The sequence below is a fragment of the Manihot esculenta genome, chromosome 18, assembly GCF_001659605.2.
Source record: "Manihot esculenta cultivar AM560-2 chromosome 18, M.esculenta_v8, whole genome shotgun sequence".
Lineage (NCBI taxonomy): Eukaryota > Viridiplantae > Streptophyta > Magnoliopsida > Malpighiales > Euphorbiaceae > Manihot > Manihot esculenta.
Window position 1 is genome coordinate 9,847,477 of NC_035178.2, and position 21,692 is coordinate 9,869,168.

Sequence of the window (21,692 nt, forward strand, 5' to 3'; positions counted from 1 at the left end):
GGAGGACAGGTTATCTTAAGCTGTCTAAACTGAATTTAATATTTTCTTAATTACCAAAATAACCCCAAAGCCACCTAACACAAAACTGTATTTTATTTCCAATAAAAAAAAACAAAAATCTCACTGGACGACCTCTCGGTAAAGGGAAACCAAACCAGAAACCGATAAAACAAGTTGTCACTGCAAAATCCAATCTGCCATCAAAACTCCACTGAGAGAGATAAACTGCGTGTCGTTTTCCTTCCACGTAGGACCGTCGAAATCAGACTTTATTTTCATCTCGTGCCCTTTCACCGGCTATCGCCGGTCACCCCCCTCTCCTCTCTTTCTTACACAGACATCAGTGATTAGACCAAGACTCCCTCTTTTTATCTCCTTCTTTCTATAAATATCAGCGCTTTAAGACATGCTCTTTTTTTCTCCTCTCTCTCTCATTTTTTCTTCCTTGTCTCTTCGCCGACCGTTTACCGGCGACACCGCTTTTTGGTTCCCGCCGGGGAGTCTCTCTCCTCGCCATTTTTATGCTTTGCAAAGGTTTGCTCTCTCTGCCTCTCTCTCTCTCTCGCTATGTGTGGAGATGTTATGGAAAACATTTCCTGTAAGGCTTTAGATCTGGCATTTTTGCGTTTTTGAGGCTCAATTTGATTCAATTTTTCTTTGTTGAAACCTCCAATTTTGGTATTTTCTCGTGTCAGTTTCTCTTCAAAGTGGTGTTCGTATTGTTAGGTAATGAGTTGATGATACGTTCACATTCTTTTTTCTGTGGTGGATCTTGATCTATTGTTCTTGATTTCATTTTTTTTTTTCAAAAAATTAATGCTTAAATAACTGAATTCAAGTGTAATGAATGCATTGAGAACCAAATAAATGTCTTTCTTAAATTTTAAGCTGTTAAACTTTCTTGATTTGTCTCCAAACTTTGTATAATTGTATTTCTATCTCAATCTTTTCTTTTCATTATCTGCAAATTGAACTTCGTCTTTTTCTATTGATGTTTTTTTATCCTATATCTGATTGAAAAATGTTGCCCCTCTCCCTCCGTCTCCCTCTCTTTCTCTCTCCCCTCTGAAGCTTTAAAATGCAGTTTAAGGAGAAGGGTATTTTTTTAAAAAAATTTATTCTTTCAAATCATATGCTCAATTAATGGAGACTTACCTAGTTGAATGGATAAGAAATACTAAATTTTCGTTATAGATAGCGTTTTTGGTACGTTACAGTTTCCATTTTGAGCTTCCAATTTTTTCGAACTTGTCATTTTCTGTATCTTGTTTTTGTTTTGAACATTACCATCCTAAAAGCTTGACATCTTTTCATTGGTGATAGAACAAAAATAGTCAGTGCATTTTTCAAGATTAGAAAAAGATAAACAAATGGATGGGACTAAAGAGATAGGACTTAGGAATGTGAGCTCAACATGTTCAATATCTGAAATGGACGATTTTGATCTCTCTCGCCTTCTGGACAAGCCAAGGCTCAACATTGAGAGGCAGAGATCATTTGATGAAAGGTCACTCAGCGAGCTCTCAATTGGGCTCACCAGAGGAGGTCTTGATATCTATGAGAGCACATATTCACCTGGGGGAAGGTCAGGATTCGACACACCAGCGTCATCGACTCGCAACTCATTTGAACCACATCCAATGGTGGCTGATGCCTGGGAAGCACTTAGGCGGTCTATAGTGTACTTCAGGGGCCAACCAGTTGGCACAATTGCTGCAATTGACCATGCCTCGGAGGAGGTTTTGAATTATGATCAGGTAATCTTTAACCAAATTCTTATATAATAAAGGCTGTGCGATGGATGGATATGAGGCTTCAGATGTTTGTTAGTTTATTTTTTATGTAATCTGCCTCCGTCATGAAAAATCCATTATTATAAAATTCATTTGAATCCTTTTCCCTCTTGTTCTTATTCTTCTATTGAATAGGTTTTTGTACGAGATTTTGTACCTAGTGCCCTGGCTTTTCTGATGAATGGTGAGCCTGAGATAGTTAAGAACTTCCTCTTGAAGACACTTCATCTTCAAGGGTGGGAAAAGAGAATAGATCGATTCAAGCTTGGTGAAGGGGCAATGCCAGCTAGCTTTAAAGTTCTTCATGATCCTGTTCGGAAAACAGATACTCTTATTGCAGATTTTGGTGAGAGTGCAATTGGAAGAGTAGCTCCTGTTGACTCTGGTTTCTGGTGGATCATTCTGTTGCGTGCATATACCAAGTCTACTGGGGATTTGTCTCTTGCAGAGACTCCAGAGTGTCAAAAAGGGATGAGACTTATATTGACTCTGTGCTTGTCAGAGGGGTTTGATACATTTCCAACCCTTCTCTGTGCGGATGGATGCTCTATGATTGATCGCAGAATGGTAAGTTCTTCACATGGTCTAATTACTATGATCAACACAATGATCAAATTGGTTATCTGGTGGATTATATCCTATTTAGGAATTTAGTTGTGGTATAAGATTGTGAGTGATTTGTTTCTGCCCAACACTAGGTGAATTTTGATGGAGAAAAGCAATCTATTTATTTATAAGCAATTTGAAATTAATATAATATCATAACATGTGTAGTTTGCAACAATTTACTTTCTAGATGAAAAAAACAAAACAAAACAATGTGTTTTATATGTTAACGCTCATGAAGATAAATCCACTGGGTTCTGTTTTGGAGGATTTAGAGGGCAACTACTTTGGCTCTTGAAAACTCTCTTGGGACTGCATCTTTGATATTTTAGATATATATTAGTGTAGAACATGGTTTCATGGGTATAAATATCAATTTTATGAATTGCCTTCCCCGTATTCTCCTCTTCAGGGACTTCTTCACTTGTCATCTTGCTAGCACAGAAGAGAGTGCCTCTATTAGCTGTAAATTGAGCTATTAAAAAAAATCAATCTGGATTTAAATATACCCCATCTATATTGTTGCTTCCTAGCAATATTACAAGTTGCATGTGGTTCAGTGCATAAAACACTTTAGCTATATAGTGTTCCTTCTGTTCAGGTTTATCTGAAATTCAGAATTGCATCTTAAAGTAATTGGCTTGGATTTTCAGATTAATGTCATTTTGTTTCTGCTTTAACTGATGCCATCTCTCTATTGCTTCTATTTGAATATAAGCCCAGGCAAAGTAAAGTTAATAGACTTGAATTTTGGTTTTCTTTGTTGCACATGGATCAAAAAATTATTTATGGAAAAAACTGAAGCTTGATTTTGCATATTGTCCATTAATTCTTTTCTTTTCCTCTTCGAATAGATTAATTAATGCTGCATAAACCATTTTATTATCTGGTATTTGGAAGAGTAATATAAATTATATTACTTGCATGTTACTGCATTTGGTTGTCTGAAGAGCAAGTTAAATGCTAATATTGCATGTTATTATGTTTGATTCATTGTTCTATTGCATGTAATAATTTAAATATTCCTGTATTGTCTATTGCGATCACTTACTCCATGTTTTATTGCATGTTATTCTGTTTGATTTTTGGAAGAGCAATTTAAATGTTGTTGATTGTTTGTTATTCCTTCTGATTCCATGCTATAATTTAAATGCCTTTGCATTGTTTGTTGCAGTCACTTTATTTGTCCTTTTGAATTTTTTGAGATGTTCGTAGATGACTGGTAATTTATGTTGCAGGGAATTTACGGTTATCCTATTGAAATTCAAGCACTTTTTTTCATGGCGTTGAGGTGTGCTTTGTCAATGTTGAAACATGATACAGAAGGAAAAGAATGTATTGAGAGAATTGTGAAACGATTGCATGCCTTGAGTTATCACATGCGCGGTTACTTCTGGTTAGATTTTCAACAATTAAATGATATATACAGATATAAAACTGAGGAGTACTCGCATACTGCAGTAAATAAGTTCAATGTAATTCCTGATTCAATCCCAGATTGGGTATTTGATTTTATGCCTACACGAGGTGGCTATTTTATTGGTAATGTTAGTCCTGCAAGGATGGACTTTCGGTGGTTTGCTTTAGGTAATTGTGTTGCCATTCTCTCATCTCTTGCCACTCCCGAGCAGTCAATGGCTATCATGGATCTTATAGAATCTCGCTGGGAGGAGCTGGTTGGAGAAATGCCTATGAAAATAGCTTATCCAGCAATAGAAAGCCATGAATGGCGAATTGTAACTGGTTGTGACCCCAAGAACACCAGATGGAGTTACCATAATGGAGGATCTTGGCCAGGTTTCTCCATTTTTCTTTCTGTTTAAATTAAATGTCTTTCTTTTTCCTGTTAATAGAATTTAATATGTTATTGATACCATGAGGATCGCGTCAATGTCCTGTTTTTCTCACTCTCATAGAAACTATTGATGACTTGCATATATGATTGTGAAGTCTGTTGGCCATGAATGCTGAGTGCTATGGATAACTGGACTGGTTCTACATTTTACTTTTTTTCTGCCTTAGTGATACCCTAATCATTTTGGGTAAAAAATGTAGGTCCCTATTTTTTTAAAAAAATTAACTACTTAGTCCCTATACATCCTTGTAAAGTAGAACTCTCTAGTATTTTTGTTAGACTTGACGGTGATTTGATAATAATAATTTACCCTTTTGCAAATGAATCATTTTAATGCAGTGCAAAATAAAATCCTGAAACCTTGAAGTGCCATGTATTACTTCTCCTGAAACCTAGCTACTTAGCAAATGAATCATGGGCTATTGAAAATCCTTTTACCTCAAGTTTGTTCCTTTATGGGCTGATAAAATTAATTTGGTTAATTTGTAATGGATTTAAATAAATCATTACCTGATTGGAGGATGAGAATGAGAGAGTATTCAGTTAAAAAATAGAACCATTTAGTTGTTAATGTGATTCAAGCTAAATAAATATGTTTGATCTCATGCACCAAAATTGGCATTGGGCATTCTCATTTATCGTCTAATGAAGCTAAATATTTCTGCTTCTTTATCTTCTCCTTGTGGGAAAACTGTTTACATTGAAGAAAAATCAGGTTGTACTACGTTCTAGTTCTTGTTTCATTGAGCTAGACTATGGTTGGAATATTTTGATGATCACAATATATCTTTTTCTTTGTTTCTTTTCTTTTTTTTTTTTTGTTTGAAGTCATTCTTGTAAAATTTGCTGAGTTAATATCTTTGATAATTGTTCTTTGTACTTTGGAAATTTATATTTTCCTTTGTGGTGTAAATGCAGTGCTTTTATGGATGCTAACTGCCGCATGCATCAAAACGGGCCGACCACAAATTGCAAGACGCGCGATTGATCTTGCTGAGACCCGTCTGCTGAAAGATGGCTGGCCAGAATATTATGACGGGAAAGTTGGGAGATTTATCGGTAAACAGGCAAGGAAGTACCAGACATGGTCAATTGCTGGGTACTTGGTGGCAAAGATGATGCTAGAGGATCCTTCACATTTGGGGATGATTTCTCTAGAAGAGGACAAACAAATGAAACCAGTGATTAAGAGATCAACTTCATGGACTTGCTGATGAAGAGACAAACAAGCAAGCAAGCAAGAAAAGAAAACAGAAGGTGAGAAACGTTGGATTTCTTTGAAGCACAATTCTTTTTTGCTGGTTTGTGGTTGCAGGTCCGATTGAGAGTTTGGTTGTGTACGATAGTTTTTCTGCTAAGGCTAATGTCTTTGCTTTTAAAATAAGAGAAACATGTTGCTGTTGTATTAAAAAAAAAAAAAGAAATTTTGAATGGCATTTTGGAAATGCTATCGTCAATTTATATTAGCATTTGACAGCAGAAATGGAACAACATTTATCTTCATTGCCTATTACTTCACTTTTTGTTTGTTTCTTTATTTGGCCATAGTGGATTTTTGCCTACCCTAAATGGCCAAGTTGGAGTTACTGGTGGTGAGATGATGTTTTGATGAGATGCAGTGTAGGACATTGCCTCCCCTAAATGTCATGAAATGAGACAGTTTTGTATGTTCCATTACAGTCTATTTCTCTGATGAAATGGTAAAAATAACAAAAAATAACAAAGTAGAAAAAAGATATACCCTAAAAAGAAAAAAAAGGTGAATACCAAAATAAAATATATTATAGACTTAACATTTGGCGATATGAATGACCGTTTTATAACATGAATTTTAAGTAATAATAATAATAAAAAATCAACTGAACAATACCAATTCAGCTTTTTACAATTTGCCTATTCAGCTTGAATTAGACAAATTACAATGTGCCTTTCTTCTGTTGCAGCTATTCTATTTTTCCGATCCAGTTTTTGGAATATCACATATTCTCGTATTCGATGCACGGCTAATTGTTTGGCTGTTCTTACTGCTAAGTCTTTCCTCTTTATTAGTTGAATGGTTTACTTATAATTTTATGAAATCTCATTTTTTGTAATTGTTTTACTGCAAAAGCAGACTTGTAGTACAATAGAAAAAAAAGACAAATCACTTTTAATTAAAAAATATTTTGCATTATCCTTTAGGGAGGCCTAGCAAGATGTTTGGGCCCGGTCCACCCATTTAACACTACTTCCAAGTAAGAAAATTCCTAACCCGGAAATCACATAGTCTATAGTGAGAAAATAAAAATACTATAAAATTTAATATTTTCCGTTGCCGGGAATCGAACCCGGGTCTCCTGGGTGAAAGCCAGATATCCTAACCGCTGGACGACAACGGACTGATTTATTCCGTGAGTTTAATAAAATTATATTAAAATAAATTTACTTTTATAATTCAATAGCATTTACATGATAAGAAAAGAAACATAATAATAAAATCAGTCTTTTAACCTATGATTTATTTTAAAAACTTAATTCTACTAATTAATAAGTGTTTTATTTAATTTGATTTGATATACGGTTTTTGTTCTTCTTATAAAAATTTAAAATTAATTAGAACCAAAATTTGGTATTTGGATTAACATTTTTTATTCAACTTTGATAATTTTTTAATTTTATTTGCTCATATATATAATATTAAATTCCATTTAAATGCACTCATCAGCTTAATTTGACCGTAAATGTGTTCTTTGGAGACAAGGCTCTCGGCGCCAGAAGGAAGATGTGCTTGTACCAGGAAGATGTCTCCGGCAATGGCGATGTGAATAGGACAGGGATAGTGATGGAGGAACTAGAAAAATAGGAGCAATTTGGAGAGTGGATGCAGGTTACAAGGCACAGTAAGCGTTCTCAAAATAAGAACATGGAGAATTTTCCTAAAACAAATCACCCTGAATCTAGATTTGGAGTGCTTGGTAAAGAAAGCATATCCATCACCGAAAAGAAAAATAATGGATCTAATCTTCCTGATTCTGCTCTTAGTGGTGTAAAAAATAAAGGTGATCTCGAAAAGCAACAAAGTAATGAAACAAGTGAATGGGCAAAAGGAGATAAATGGTTCTAGATGGATTGCATGGATGGAATCGAAGGAAAATTTGCTGAATGTCAATGTCGACAGAGCATGGTATGCGATACTAGCATGGGATATGGAGGAGGTTTGATCTGAGACTGCAATGGCACTTAGATTCAAGGTGTCATGCCCACTTTTGGAACGACTAGCTTTCTAAGAGCTCAACTAAAGCCAATATATGAAGGCATTCATCTAGCAAGAAAACTACAAGTTTAGAATCTTATTCTACAAAGTGATAGCAAGATCGCAATCGACATGCTTAATGGTAAGAATCCGATCCTCAACAAGGTGGAGTAAATGGAGAGGAAGGAGGATGCTGTCAATAAAGAATTCATCGGCATATAGTAAATCGGGTTTCGAGAAGGATGGATTACGGACCATCCAAAACTCAAATTTAGGGGAGGTGAAAGCGGTGCTCTTCTTCCGCTGCTGCATGGGGAGGGTGGTGCTTGGCTGGTTATACTTGTGGGGCTGTCCATGGTTGGTGTAGAAAGAAAGAGGAGGTAAGCTGGGAAATTTCATAGTATGCTTAAGGAGATGTGAGAGTTTTAGTGCAAGTGACCCTATAGCTATAAACAGTAAAGGAATTTTATTATCTGACTTTTTTTTCAAAATTATTTGAGCCACTTAGGAAATGCCACTCTATTTCATTTAAAAATCTACCTAGCGACTATTTACGTAAATATTTAAATATTGATGATTTTTTTAAAATGAATTAAAATTCAGTAACTCAACAAATAATAATAATAATAATAATTCTTTTTTTTTTTTCTTTTTAGCTACTACAATCTTTCTAAATTTTTAAACTTTGTTAATTGGGATGTGACCTAAAATCTAAATATATTTTTATTTTGTAATTTATATATTATAATATAAATCATTGATAATATATAGTTATTATTATATAAATGATTAATTATTAAATTATATTTTTTATAACTTTATTTATATATTTTTAATTAGAAAAATATTTAATTAATTTTGTAAAAAAGATACATGCAGCCTACCCATTTAAATATGCAAAATAAATATAAAAAAATATATAAATATCATAAAATTAAGAGCTGGTAGCAAATATCATATAAAGATAATTTGTATTAGTGTTTTTTTTTTTTTAAATTTGATGCCTATAAATTTTTAGGAAGAAAAAATTAAAAAGAAAAAATTGTATTAATGAAATTAAGGAGACTCCAATGGCAATAGTTTTACAATTTCTTTTACTATAAATAATTTTTATAACTGAAGATAATATTAAAATATTTTTTAAAATAAGTAATTCTGTAGTATTTTTAATAAATTAAATTTTAATTAATAAAAAATAAATATTTTTTTTTAGTTTTTACATTAAAAACAAATAAAATGATTTAGATTGAATAGTTAAACTCATTCTTTTATGCTTCATCATCTAAACTTTTTTGGGATACTTTTTATTTTAGTGAGGAAGTATAAAATTGTGAGGTTATTTATAAATTTGTCTAAATGCCAAAGACTATATCATATGGTAAATAATTTTAAGTCACGTAATATAAATTATATATGCATTTCACCGCAAAATCTATTAAAATTTCATTTAAATAATTATTTCATATAACTATTTAAATATTTATGACTTTTTTTAAATATATTGAAATTTAATAATTATAATGAATTAGTGTCTAAAATTTAATAACTATGGATGAAAATTACCTCTAAAACAGCCGGATCCGAACTGGTCCAAATAAATTTTGAATCCATTTTTACTTGGTCCAAAATTCAATTTCTTTCGACTCTTTGAATCTGGGACGGATTTGGACCGCAAATCGGCAAGCAAGCAGCTGAAGCTGACTATCACAACGGCAGTGATAAAATCAATCAAAATGAGGATGGCAACGATGAGAGTGATTTTGTTTTTCTTAATAAAATAATCATTTCCTTAAATTTTATCAATTCACTATAATAATTTAATATTTCAGATTTCACTTTATATAATAATTTAATTATTTTATTTTTAATAATTCATAATAATTTAATTCTTTTAATTTGAGTTAGACTTTTTAAATTAGTAATTAATTAACAGTAAAATTAGCAAAAAAAATATTTTATTAATAAAATTAAAACTTAATGATTAAACTGTAAATTTTCCTAAATTTCAAAGACTATAATGTAATTCATCATTTTTTTTCAAATATATAATTTAGCATTTAACTTTTACATAAAAAGTGTGTAAAGATTAGTTGGTACCTTAATTTTTTCGTTATTAATTTTTGACCCCTGAACTTTATAAAAATATAATTATTTGAGTCTTAAATTTTATAAAATATAACAGTTAAACCCTTAAATTTATGAATTATAATTATGTAATTCTTGTAATTTTTAAATATATGTAATTCAAATTCACACGTAAGACATTAAATAGTTATATTTTTTATAAAAATTAATAATAAAAAGATCAGGTGCCAACTGAACTTTTTTATAAAGGTTAAGGGCCAACTTATACATTCAACCTTCTTTTTAAAGATAAAAGTACATACACACGTAGACTCAACCACAGGATTAAACTATTGTAAGAGCTATTGCTCTCTTTCTTCTCTCTCCTTGTGGAAAAATGGTTGATTAATTTAAAACTTCCTTTATTTAGGAAAAGTATTTTATACATTTTGTAATGTTGAATATATTGGTTACTGAGATGTTCAGTTTGCCGGGTTTTCTTTTTGCTGTCCATGGATTCAGCAGTTTGAAAGGTTGACCTATTCAGGTATCTTTAGATCTACGCTTATTTTCAACTCCTCAAAACATTTCTTCGTTTACTACACTCCGAAATGACCTAACCCAATAGAGAAATCCTAATTTATTGGGCCTTAAAAAGCAATTTGTATGAAACTTGTGACGCATCCATTTGTATAAGGATTCCCAATCATGGTCTTTACGGATCGGATCATCCATATAATATCTTTGAACGAGATCTCAATTCCCGACGATTTCATTAGATATCTTATCCTACTTAGGGAGATTTGATTCCTTCCGAATTTTTTTAATAATATTTTTATATATAAATTTATTAATATTTTTTTAAAAAAATATTTTTTATTATTTTTTAAATATAAATTATTTTTTGTAAAGAGTCTGAATTAGCATATAATCTTTTTGTTTCTTTTTAGATCCTTAAAGTTATGGGTCTTTCTTCTTAACTGCAAACTTAGATAATTAATACAAGGTTTTAAAATATAGATAATAAAAATTTATGGAATTCACCTACAATGAATGTAAATAAGAATTTCTTTTTTGTAATTAAATTTGGTGAGTGCAAACTAAGTAAAAGAATTAATTAATCCATTTTTTATTAGAACTAACTGTTCAGATTTAAATTTTTTTATTAAACTGCACCATATAATCTCTTAATTTTGATTCAATTATGATAATACATACTGATTAGAACTAACTGTTCACAAAAAAATTATTTAAATTACAATCGAGCAAATTTAAATTTAAAGGTATCGAAATAAATCGCGATTTCTCTTAAAAATTTACTTTTTAAAAGGATTAAAAGTAATAAAATTGAAAAAAATGAGTTAAGTGATATATTTTTAATTAGTTTACTTGGAAATATATTAAATAGGTATTCCATATATTCTAAAAATTTTATATGTTGTTTTGTTCGCTCAATTAAAATTCATATTTTAAAGAGATACAAAAGTTGAATACAATTAACAACTACACAACGGATAACAGTATTTTTTTTCTTTTCAAAATAAATATTTCGTTAATAAAAAATTTCGATTTCAAAATATCACTTGAGAAAGAAAGATAAACTAAGACATCTCTAATTAGCATTTTATTAATTATTTGAAGTCATATTATTTTAAATTTTATATAAGTAAAAATAATTATGATATTTTATGATTTGAATAAATTAATTTAAATAGAATTAATATATGAATATGAAATAGTACTGTTTAGACTCCGTCAAGAATTTTAATAAATAACGTTTAATTAAGACAATTCATAAAATGAAATATTAGAAACCAAAATTTCTTACTAAATTTTAAAAATTTAAAAGTCTCTTGAGCAGCCAAAAAAATAGTTAATTATAATAAAAAAAATTTTAATATAAAAAATTAATAAAATTAATAAAATTATAAAATTTACTCTTAAATAATAAATTTTTTGTCTCGAAATTTATAAATGGCCTGCAGCTCTTATCACACTTTTGAAAGTCATGCATTTCAAAATTTCATCTTCAAAAAGCTATTGTGGACCTCCAACAGACGTTGGCAGCAAAAATTAAGTCTAGTTAAAGTCTGCCATAAAATTAAAGACTAATTGCTCTGCATCATTTCCTTCTACTTGTAATGAACTCGACCTCGAGTTGTCATTAACAGTGTAGTACTGAAATAGATCCACAATGTTAAATGTCTTAGAAATTTTTATATAACCTAAGAGGTCAAAAACGTAGATATTATTATTAATCTTCTGACTAATCTGAAATTGACTAATTTTTTTTGGGGTCAAGTTTTTTTATCCTTCACCTCGTTCCTTGCGCAGATACACCATAACTTGATCACCGACATTGAAGGATTTGAAACATCCATGTTTATCAGTTGCAGCTTTATACTTATAATTGGCTTCCGCAAGACATTATTGTACCTGTTTAAAAACGTACACATGCTAATTTTCCAAGTTGTTTACTGTAATACTATTATAAAAACTTGTAGGAAGGGCAATAAAATCAACTTTATGCGTTGGCATTCTCCTATACACAACTGAAACGACACATACCTTAGTAAAAAAAAAACTTCATGAATCCTTGAAGTACTTCCTTCAACCTCTTGGATCTCAACCTTGTAATTGGTCCTTGAGGCAATGCTAGCTCATCATTTTTTGTGTTGCTGGTTGTGCTTACATCAGAGTTGTAGACAGAACTGTTGTAAGCAAATTCTGCTTGGGCAAGAGTAAGATCCCAAGCAATTTTTTTTATTACTGCAGATGCAATACAAAAGATTGCCAAGAGTGCGGTTCACCACTTCAGTTTGGCCAACAGTTTGAGGATGAGCAGCACTGCTATATCAAAGTTCAGTCCCAAAATGTTTCTATAAGTCACTCAAAAGTGGGCTAGAAACTTTACATCTCTGTCACAAGTAATAGTCTTAGGAATACCATGTAAACAAACAACCTCCTGGAAAAACAGATTTTGCAATATAAGAAGTATCATTAGTTTTCTTGTAAGGAATAAAATGCGCCATTTTGGAGAACCTGTCAACGACAATAAAAATGGAATCAGATCCACATTGAGTACGTGGAAGACAAAAACAAAATCTATAGTCAAGTCCTCCCAAAGGTATTCTGGAATAGGTAATGGAGTATATAAGCCCGTGATCTGGGCATGACCCTTCTGAGTTTGATAAACTGGGCGCTTCTGTACTATCCGTCCTGTATCCTTTTTTAATTGTAGCCAATAAAAATGCTCCTCTAAGCTAATAATAGTCTTGTTACGTCCCAAATGACCACTCAAACCTCTACCATGGACCTCTCGAATCAATTTTTCCCACAGAGAAGAACAAGAAATGCATAATATGTTCTCCTTATAAAGAAATCTATCATGTATCAAGAATCCATCAGCAGGTTGACAAGTGTAATGCCCGGCTAGACTCCGGTGTCGGAATTCCAACTTTTCGACGGAATCCTGTTGGAATCCGGGAATCTCGGATACCGGAACCTCTTAGAAGGGTAAAATATACTTTTACAAAATGTTTTTCATGATTTTATTGATTGGTTTTGAGTTAAAGTTTTAAAATGAAAGAAAAATATTTTTGAGGGATAAGCCCAGGTTCGGCCGCCGAACATGGCGCTGCCGCGGGAGCTCTTTCGGCCCCCGAAGGTGGTCTGGTCAGCCACCTATAAGAGGCCTCCAGTCCGAAAATGGGGGAGTTTCTCTCTCCATTTTCGAGCAAAGGTGAGTTCTTGCCCTTCCTTTGATGATTTTATGTTTTTCCTTCAAATTTTCATGAGTTTTCTTCTGGTTTTTGAAGTTTAAGCTTGAATCCAAAGTTTTAAAGCTTGGAGACCTCCGGAGACCGTTTTCCTCCTCATCTCCAAGTTTGGGTCACATCTACCTTCGATCTTCAAGAGGTAAGTGTAGATCCTTGTCTTTTCCTATGTTTTAAGTAAGTTTTAAAAAGGGTTAAGGGTTAAAGATGCATGTTATGGTTAGACCTAATGTTATAGGTTTTGAGTTGAATTTTTTATGAGAATATATGTTCATGTTTGGGATTTTATCAGGTATACAGGATGCATAGTAGGCTTGCTACGGGTTCCGGCGACCTTAAGTCGATCTGAATCCTAGCGTCGGTAGCGGTCCGATTTTCGGGTCGTTACAATAAGTCTAGACCTTTACCCATATATCAACAAAATAATCATCTGCAGCATGAAAATCCTTCAAAAGGCATGACCTCCTGACTAATTGTAATCAATAAAGCAGACCTCTTACTCAAAGCATCTGCTACCTTATTACTATGTCCAACCTTATGTTTTATGACATAATGAAAAACTCTAAAATATGACTAATTGTAATCAATAAAGCAGACCTCTTACTCAAAGCATCTGCTACCTTATTACTATGTCCAACCTTATGTTTTATGACATAATGAAAAACTCTAAAATAAGATGTCTATCGAGCATGCATCTTATTCACATGTTTTTAAGTCTTAAAGTAAATCAAAGATTGATGATCTGTGTGAATAATAAACTCTCGCCCCATCAGATACTGTTTTCAAGTTTTAAAGGCCCGAAACACTGCATATAATTTATGCTCATAAGTAGACCACTTCTTCCTAGCATCATTCAATTTCTCACTAAAGAAGGCAATAGGCCTATTAGACTGCGATAACACACCACCAATCCCAACTCCACAAGCATCACATTCAATCTTAAACAGGTTATCAAGATTAGGTAGAACAAGAATAGGGGCAGAAGTAAATTTATCTTTAGTCTTCTTAAAGCTTTTGTTGGCAGAGTCAGTCCGAATAAATTTTTACACTTTCTCTTTCTTCAATTGATCTGTGATAGGGGTAACAATGCTGTTGAAATTTCTGATAAACTGCCGATACAAAGTAGCAAGTCCATGAAAGCTGTGAACTTCTGAAATATTTTTGGGAAACACTGCATATAATTCATGCTCATAAGTAAACCACTTCTTCCTAGCATCATTCAATTTCTCACTAAAGAAGGCAATAGACCTATTAGACTGCGATAACACACCACCAATCCCAACTTCACAAGTATCACATTCAACCTCAAACAGGTTATCAAGATTAGATAGAGCAAGAATAGGGGCAGAAGTAAACTTATCTTTAGTCTCCTTAAAACTTTTGGGCAGAGTCAGTCCAAATAAAATTTTGCACTTTTTCTTTCTTCAGTTGATCTGTGATAGGGGCAACAATGCTATTAAAATTTCTGATAAACTGCAGATAGAAAGTAGCAAGTCTATGAAAGCTGTGAACTTCTAAAATATTTTTGGGAATGGGCCAGTTCCGTATTTCTTCTACCTTCTTCTCATCAACATGTATCTCTTCTGCACTAACAGCAAACCTAAGAAAAAGAACACGCTCCATCATATAGATGTATTTTTTTAAAATTAATAACCAGCTCATTTTCTTGCAAGGCTGTCATGACTTGACGGAGGTATTATAAATATTCTTCTTCGCTGTGACTAAAAATCAATATGTCATCAAAATAAACAACCACAAATTTGTATAAAAAAGGATGCAGAACTTGGTTCATAAGTCACATAAACGTGCTAGGTGCATTCGTCAAACCAAACGGCATAACCAACCACTCGTATAAGCTTTAGTTTTAAAGGATGTCTTCCATTCATCTCCCTCCTTAATTCAAACTTGGTGATAGCCACTTTTAAGGTCGATCTTAGAGAAGACTTTAGACCCTAATAACTGATCCAACATGTCATCTAGGTGAGGAATAGAAAATCGATACTGAACAATAATCCTATTGATGGCTCTGCTATCCACACACATTCTCCAAGTTTCATCTTTCTTTGGAACCAATAAGGCAGGAACTCCACAAGGGCTAATGCTCTCCTGAATGTGCCCCTTCTTCAATAACTCTTCAACCTGGTCTTAAAGGATTTCGCTCTCTTTTGGGCTCATCTTGTAATAAGGCAGATTTGGTAATTTGGATCCATGAATGAGATTAATCTGATGTTGAATATCCTGTAAAGGTGAAAGCTTTGAAGGCTCCTCCACTACCTTAGGAAACTCCTCCAATAGTTTTTTGTCGGTGGTGGTAAAGATGGTGCATCCTCCACTTCTCCTTTTGTTCTCACCAATAAAGCCAGTGTGCCTCTAGACTTCTCAATTGCGCTTGATAGCCTTTGCACTCTCGTAGAAACATCAATAGTAGTTTTCCCTTCCACTTTATAATGTTTCGCAGAACTAGAAGATAAATAGTAATCTTCTTCCAATTCCATGTACACATGTATGAATTCTCCTTCCCCTTATGCAATGCATCAATATCAAATTGCCAAGGACGACCTAACAAAATTCCATAGCAATCCATATCTATAACATCATAATTAACAGATTCAGTGTAAGATTTACCGATTAGCTGGCGATATCCCTTATCAAATAGCCGGCGACATCATCGTCGGATTATCGAAAAATGCTATATTTATCTCCACCTTCTTACAGTATAAAAGGAAATAGATCACAAAGGTAAAGGTACTCTGTTCTCTCATACAAAAACTCTAAGCAATTCATTGCATTCACTCTCTTCTTCAATACTGACTTGAGCGTCGGAGTGGTTGCTATAGGCACTCACCACCACCTCACAATCTCTTTTTCGCAGGTCTAGCTAGTCACAGTACAGCTTCCTTTCGGCCACATCATTAGTCTAATCTCTGCAACATCATGTGGTTCCGTTGCTAGGAACTCCATTGAATTCTCTCTGTTCACTTAGATTAAAACTGGTCCCTTGTTCCTTTTCTCTCTCAAAAAAGGATTCTCTCTTCTCTATCCCTTAAAATGGATAGAATCTTATATGTCATTACGGGAGGACCTGATAAGGGCAAAGGAAAAAAGCAAGCATGTAGCAGAAGATGTCCTGTCAGTTGATCAAGAAGCATGGGCCAAGCAAGAGGTATGGTTCGATCCTACCGACAAAACAATCAGATTCTTTCAAAACAACCCGCTGGTCGTTAAGATCCTTCTGAATCGATACGAGGTAAGGTGAGTATTAGTAAATACAGGTAGTTCTGTTAACATTCTCATCCTAAATGTTTTTAATAAGTTAGGCTTGGACAAAAGTAGTCTGGCCAGAGTCGCCTATCCGTTAGTAGGATTAGGAGATAAGACCATAGTAGTACTGGGCACTATCAACCTCTCCTTAGTCCTGGGCAATGAAAAGTAGAAGCAAGTGTTGTATATAGAGTTCGCGGTGGTAGACATTTCATTTCCATACAATGTGATACTCAACTGCCCAGTCTTAAACTGTCATGGTATTGTTATTAACATGAGTGATATGTGTCTTAAGCTACTAGCTCCAAGAGAAATAGCCATAGTCCGAGACAATTCGAGGTTGGGCAAAGAAGGTTACGGACACCCAATAAAAAGTCTCAGAAAAGCAACAATGCCCATCGACTTGTTGGAGAAACTGAAATCTCATGTAAAGCCAGAACCAGCACACTCGGTAGAAGAGGTCCAGCAAGTTAAGCATCAAAAGGTACAGTTTGGTACTGCATTAATCAAGAAACAAAGACCCGTCTAATAGAGTTGCTAAAAAGCTGAGTAACCATTTTTGCTTAGTCTCCAAAAGATGTAATAGGTGTGGACCCAGCTCTCATCACCCATAAGCTATCTATTGACAAGATAGCCAAATCAGTCCAATAAAAGAAAAGAAAATTTGCACCAGAGAGGCAACAGGTGATGAGAGAAGAGGTTAATAAATTTTTGAGTGCAGGATTGATAAAGGAAGTCCAGTATCCCACGTGGCTGGCCAACTGATCCTGCTAAAGAAAGCTAACGGGAAATGGAGGATGTGCATGAATTTCACGGACTTGAATAAAACATGTTCGAAAGATCATTACCCGTTGTTGTCCATCGACAGATTAGTAGACTCGACCTCGGGTCATGCAGTGGTTTCCTTCCTTGATGCTATTTCAGGATATCATAAAATCATGATGGACATCGAAGACACGGAGAAAACTGCATTTATTATAGACGAAGGAGTTTACTGCTATAAAGTAATGCTTTTGGACTGAAAAACGTGGGAGCAACATACCCAAGGCTGGTGTCAGGAATCTTCAAAGGCATGGTGGGATCAACAGTCAAAGTGTACGTGGACAACATGGTAGTAAAGAGCCGATCCTTGGAAGATCATCCAAAATATATCTACAAAGTTTTTGATGTCCTGGATAAGGCGAGTATGAAGCTGAACCCTAAAAAGTGTACCTTTAGGGTAAAGGCTAGAAAGTTTCTGAGGTATATCATCTCAGAAAGAGGTATAAAAGCAAACCCTGAGAAGATCAACGACATCCAAAACATAAAAGCACTCAAAACCATTGATGAAGTACAAAAGTTAAATGGATGAGTTACTACCCTGGGTTAATTCATATTATGCTCAGTCAGAATGTATCTCCATTCTTCAAGGCCTTAAAAGGTAAAATAAGTTTAAATGGGGGAAAGAATGTGCAGAGGCTTTTGAAAGTCTGAAAACCTTTTTATCATCTCCTCCATTGTTAAGCCCGCCTTTCGAAGGCAAAGTTTTATTTTTATACTTTTTTGTGACACAGGAAACAGTTTTCTCGGTGCTCATTCGTAAAAACAATAGAGAACAAAGCCCTATATTATACCAGCCAAGTTTTAAAGGAGGCAGAGCTGAATTATCCTCCTCTAAAAAAGTTGGAGTTTGCAGTCCTAATATCAGCCACAAAGCTATGACTATACTTGGAGTCACACACCATAGAAATCAGAATTGATTATCCTTTGCGAAAGGTTCTATATAGACCGGAGTTTTCTGGGTGATTGTCCACCTGGGCGGTAATAGTTTTAGCCTATAATATCAGGTATGTTCCAAAAAAGGCCATGAAAGCCTAGGTGCTAGTCGATTTTGTCGCGAAAATTACTTCGCCTTTAGAACCTTCGGAGTCCCCTTAATCAAGCATAAAGGAGTGGAAGGCTTGAGTAGACGGAGCTTGTAGGGACTGGGTTCCGGAGTCGAAATCTTGTTATAGTCTCAAACCGGTATAAAGTTTCGGTATAAGGCAAAATTCGCTTTCAGTGCCACTAATAATGTAGCCGAGTATGAGGCTATAATAATGGCCTTAAGAATTATCAAGGAATTAGGTATACAAAAATCTATTATTTTTAGTGACTCATAATTGGCTGTTACTCACTGCTAAGGATAATTCAAAGTCCGAGAATCGAATCTTATCAAATACGACGAAAGGTTCAGTCCCTAATGGAGAGAATCAAAGTCGGACAAGGCAGCTGCGAACTTTGCCAGGTGGCCAGAGGCAACAATGAAGAGGTCAATCTTCTAGCCAAGATGGCAGTGGCGGGTGAACAACACTTGACCCAATCATTTCATTTTGAGGAATTGCACACTCCAGCAACGGAAGTGGAAGAGTCTTTCCCCATAGAGGAGGGGGAGTCATGGATGACACTCATCTATAAATTTTTGATACAAGATGATTTTCCAATCAATAAGTTATCAGCTAAACAGGTATAAGGAAGTCTTCTAAATACACACTAACTTATGATTTATTGTATAGGAGGTCCTTCGCGCAGTCATGACTGTAATGTATTACAAAAAAGGAGGGCTAGAAAATCCTAAAGGATATCCATGAAGGTGATAGCGGGAGCTATGAGGGAGCTTGGACAATTGCCTAGAAAGCATTCAGACAAGAGTTCTACTGGCCGATAATAATGCAAGATGCGAAGCAACTTGTCTAGAAGTGTCGAAGATGCCAAGTACATACAAACATCCCAAGGATAGCGGGAGAAATGCAAGTAGTCATTGGAAGCCCTTGGCCTTTCTTTCAATAGGGTATAGACATCCTTGGCCCATTCCCTAAGACATCCTTGGCTCGTTCCCCAAGGCATCTGAGTTAAAAAAGTTTGTAATTATGGCAGTTGATCATTTCAGCAAATGGGCAGAAGGCGAGGCAGTATAGTCCATCACCACCCAACAAGTGATTTCCTTCGTCAGCAAAAACTTGTTCACTCGATTCGGATACCAAAGATAGTGATCACAGATAATGGGACTCAGTTTGCAAGCTCCAGGTTTAAAGACTTCTGCAAGAAATGAAAAATTGACTCAAGATTCAGCTTAGCCTATCACCCCAGACTAATGGAATGACCGAGATAACAAACAAGACCATCTTACAGGGACTCAAGAAAAGGCTCGACCAAGTCAAGGGCAACTGGCTTGAGGAGTTACCTCACATACTGTAGGCATACAGGACCATTCGCAGAACAGCTACAGGAGAAACGCCCTTTTCTCTTGTATATGGGGCCGAGGCAGTCATTTCCATGGAAATCCAAGTAAGCAGCTTTAGGACACAACACACTGAGATTTCATAAAATCCCGAAGAGATTCAATTCAATTTGCACTAAACCGAATTTCTAGGAGAAAAGGCCGCAATAAGATGGCGATTTACAGAAACAAAATATCCAGAATGTTCAATAGTAAGGTTAGGCCACGAGCTTTTAATGTGGGGGACCTAGTCCTCAAAAGAACAGATGTAACAAGTGGCAATGTCGGATCTGGTAAGTTAGGTGAGGACTGGAAAGAACCATTTAGGGTCTCGAAGGTTAATCGTCCAAGGTCATATAAGCTGGCTAAGTCATTTCCTATGTCTGGAATATCTTTAATCTGAGAAAGTTTTATCAATAATAAAGTTAACGAAGTATTTATTTTCACATGTTGTATTCTTCAGTGATAAGAAACGATGGGATTGTTGTAATACCCGGCTAGACTCCGGTATCGGAATTCCTACTGTCCGGTGGAATTTCGGATGTCGGGAACTTCTAGAAGGGTAAAGACATGTTTTATGAAATGTTTTTATGTTTTAATGGTTTTAAAGTATGAAACTAAATGAGTTTTTGCATGAAAATAGCATTGGAGGAAAACTCAGGTTCGGCCGCCGAAAGTCAAGTTCGGCCGCCGAACATGCATGCGTTTTGGAGGCACGTTAGGCCCCCGAAAGCATGAGTTAGGGAAGTTCAGGTTCGGCCGCCGAAAGTCAAGTTCGGCCGCCGAACATTTGCATGGATGCGGAGGCACATTCGGCCCCCGAACGTGGCCTGGCCAGCCACCTATAAAAGGGTCCCTTAGCCGAAAATGGGCGAGCTTTTTCTCCCCATTTCGGCCAAGGTGAGCATTCCGCCATCCTTCCCCAATCTTGAGTTTTTCCTTCCTTTTTCCATGATCTTTACAAGTTTATAACTTTGGTTTTGAAGATCTTTGAGCTTAGAACGAGTTTTGGAGCTTGGAGACCAAAAGTTGGAACTTCTCCCATCTCCAAGTTTAGATCTCCTCAACCCTCGATCTTCAAGAGGTAAGAGCCGATCTTAAACTCTTCATGTGTTTTAAGTAAGTTTTAAGTGATTTTATGGGGTAGAATGACATGTATAGGGTTGTATGAGTTTTTAAGCAAATGTTAAGTTTTAAGTGATTTATGAACAATGTATGATGTTTGAGTATGCTTGAAGTGTTGTAGTTGGGGTATTTGATGTTTTGAGGCCCCTAGGAACTTGTATGCATGATTTGGGTGAAGTATATGCATGATGTGAGAGTTGGGAGGCATTTGTGCATAGAGGAGCCAAAGTTTCTGCCCTTTGGCAGAAACCAGGTTCGGCAGCCGAAGGCACTTTCGGCCGCCGAACATGGCTTGAGAGGCAGCTTTAGGCTGCCGAAGCTTGCCCCCGAAAGTTGGAGTTTCGGCTCTGTCCGAGACTTTCGGCCGCCGAAGGTGCCGCCGAACATGCATGAGTTTCGTCTCTGTCTGGGAGTTTCGGCCGCCGAAGGTGCCGCCGAACCTGCCTGACTTTCGTCTCTGGAGGGACTTCCGGCCGCCGAAGGTGCCGCCGAAAGTGCCCTGTCCAGCCTTTTCTTGCATGTTTCCTAGGAGTGTTTTGAGGTGTTTTTAGGAGGTTTTTGGGGGTATGTTTAGATTATGTTCTTGTTGTTTGGTGCCTCATTTGAGTCCACCTGTGTAGGTTCGGACCCGAGGAACCGAGACCCCCGGTTGTGAGATAGTCGTTCCGAGTTCGTTGTTACAGCTTCAGTCACCAGGTGAGTGGAACATCCCCTTAAGTTTTAAAGTAAATGAGTAAATGAA

General features: G+C 35.2%; 1 protein-coding gene and 1 non-coding gene across 3 annotated transcripts; one reads left to right on the forward strand and one right to left on the reverse strand.

Moving 5' to 3' along the window:
• Positions 1 to 377: 377 nt before the first annotated feature.
• On the forward strand, positions 378 to 5,757 carry LOC110606566 (probable alkaline/neutral invertase D). 2 transcript variants are annotated; one of them, XM_021745429.2, is made up of 5 exons: positions 378 to 534; positions 1,324 to 1,757; positions 1,929 to 2,360; positions 3,638 to 4,196; positions 5,173 to 5,757. In XM_021745429.2, the coding sequence occupies exons 2-5, from the start codon at positions 1,371 to 1,373 to the stop codon at positions 5,466 to 5,468; spliced, it is 1,674 nt and encodes a 557-aa protein (XP_021601121.1). In that variant the 5' UTR covers positions 378 to 534; positions 1,324 to 1,370; the 3' UTR covers positions 5,469 to 5,757. The 2 variants fall into 2 exon arrangements, with proteins under 2 accessions (XP_021601121.1, XP_021601122.1); XM_021745430.2 differs by having other exon boundaries at positions 403 to 534; positions 1,335 to 1,757.
• An 803-nt stretch (positions 5,758 to 6,560) lies between these two features.
• On the reverse strand, positions 6,561 to 6,632 carry TRNAE-UUC. The gene has a single exon. It is a non-coding gene; the product is annotated as a tRNA-Glu (tRNA).
• Positions 6,633 to 21,692: the final 15,060 nt, after the last annotated feature.

What these genes read in the sequence shown, in the direction of transcription:
- LOC110606566 (XM_021745429.2), top strand. Translation starts at nt 1,371, where the DNA reads ATGGATGGGACTAAAGAGATAGGACTTAGGAATGTGAGCTCAACATGT. An exon ending in AGGTTTTGAATTATGATCAG is followed by an intron (nt 1,758 to 1,928) that starts GTAATCTTTAAC and finishes TCTATTGAATAG; the next exon opens with GTTTTTGTACGAGATTTTGT. An exon ending in CTATGATTGATCGCAGAATG is followed by an intron (nt 2,361 to 3,637) that starts GTAAGTTCTTCA and finishes TTTATGTTGCAG; the next exon opens with GGAATTTACGGTTATCCTAT.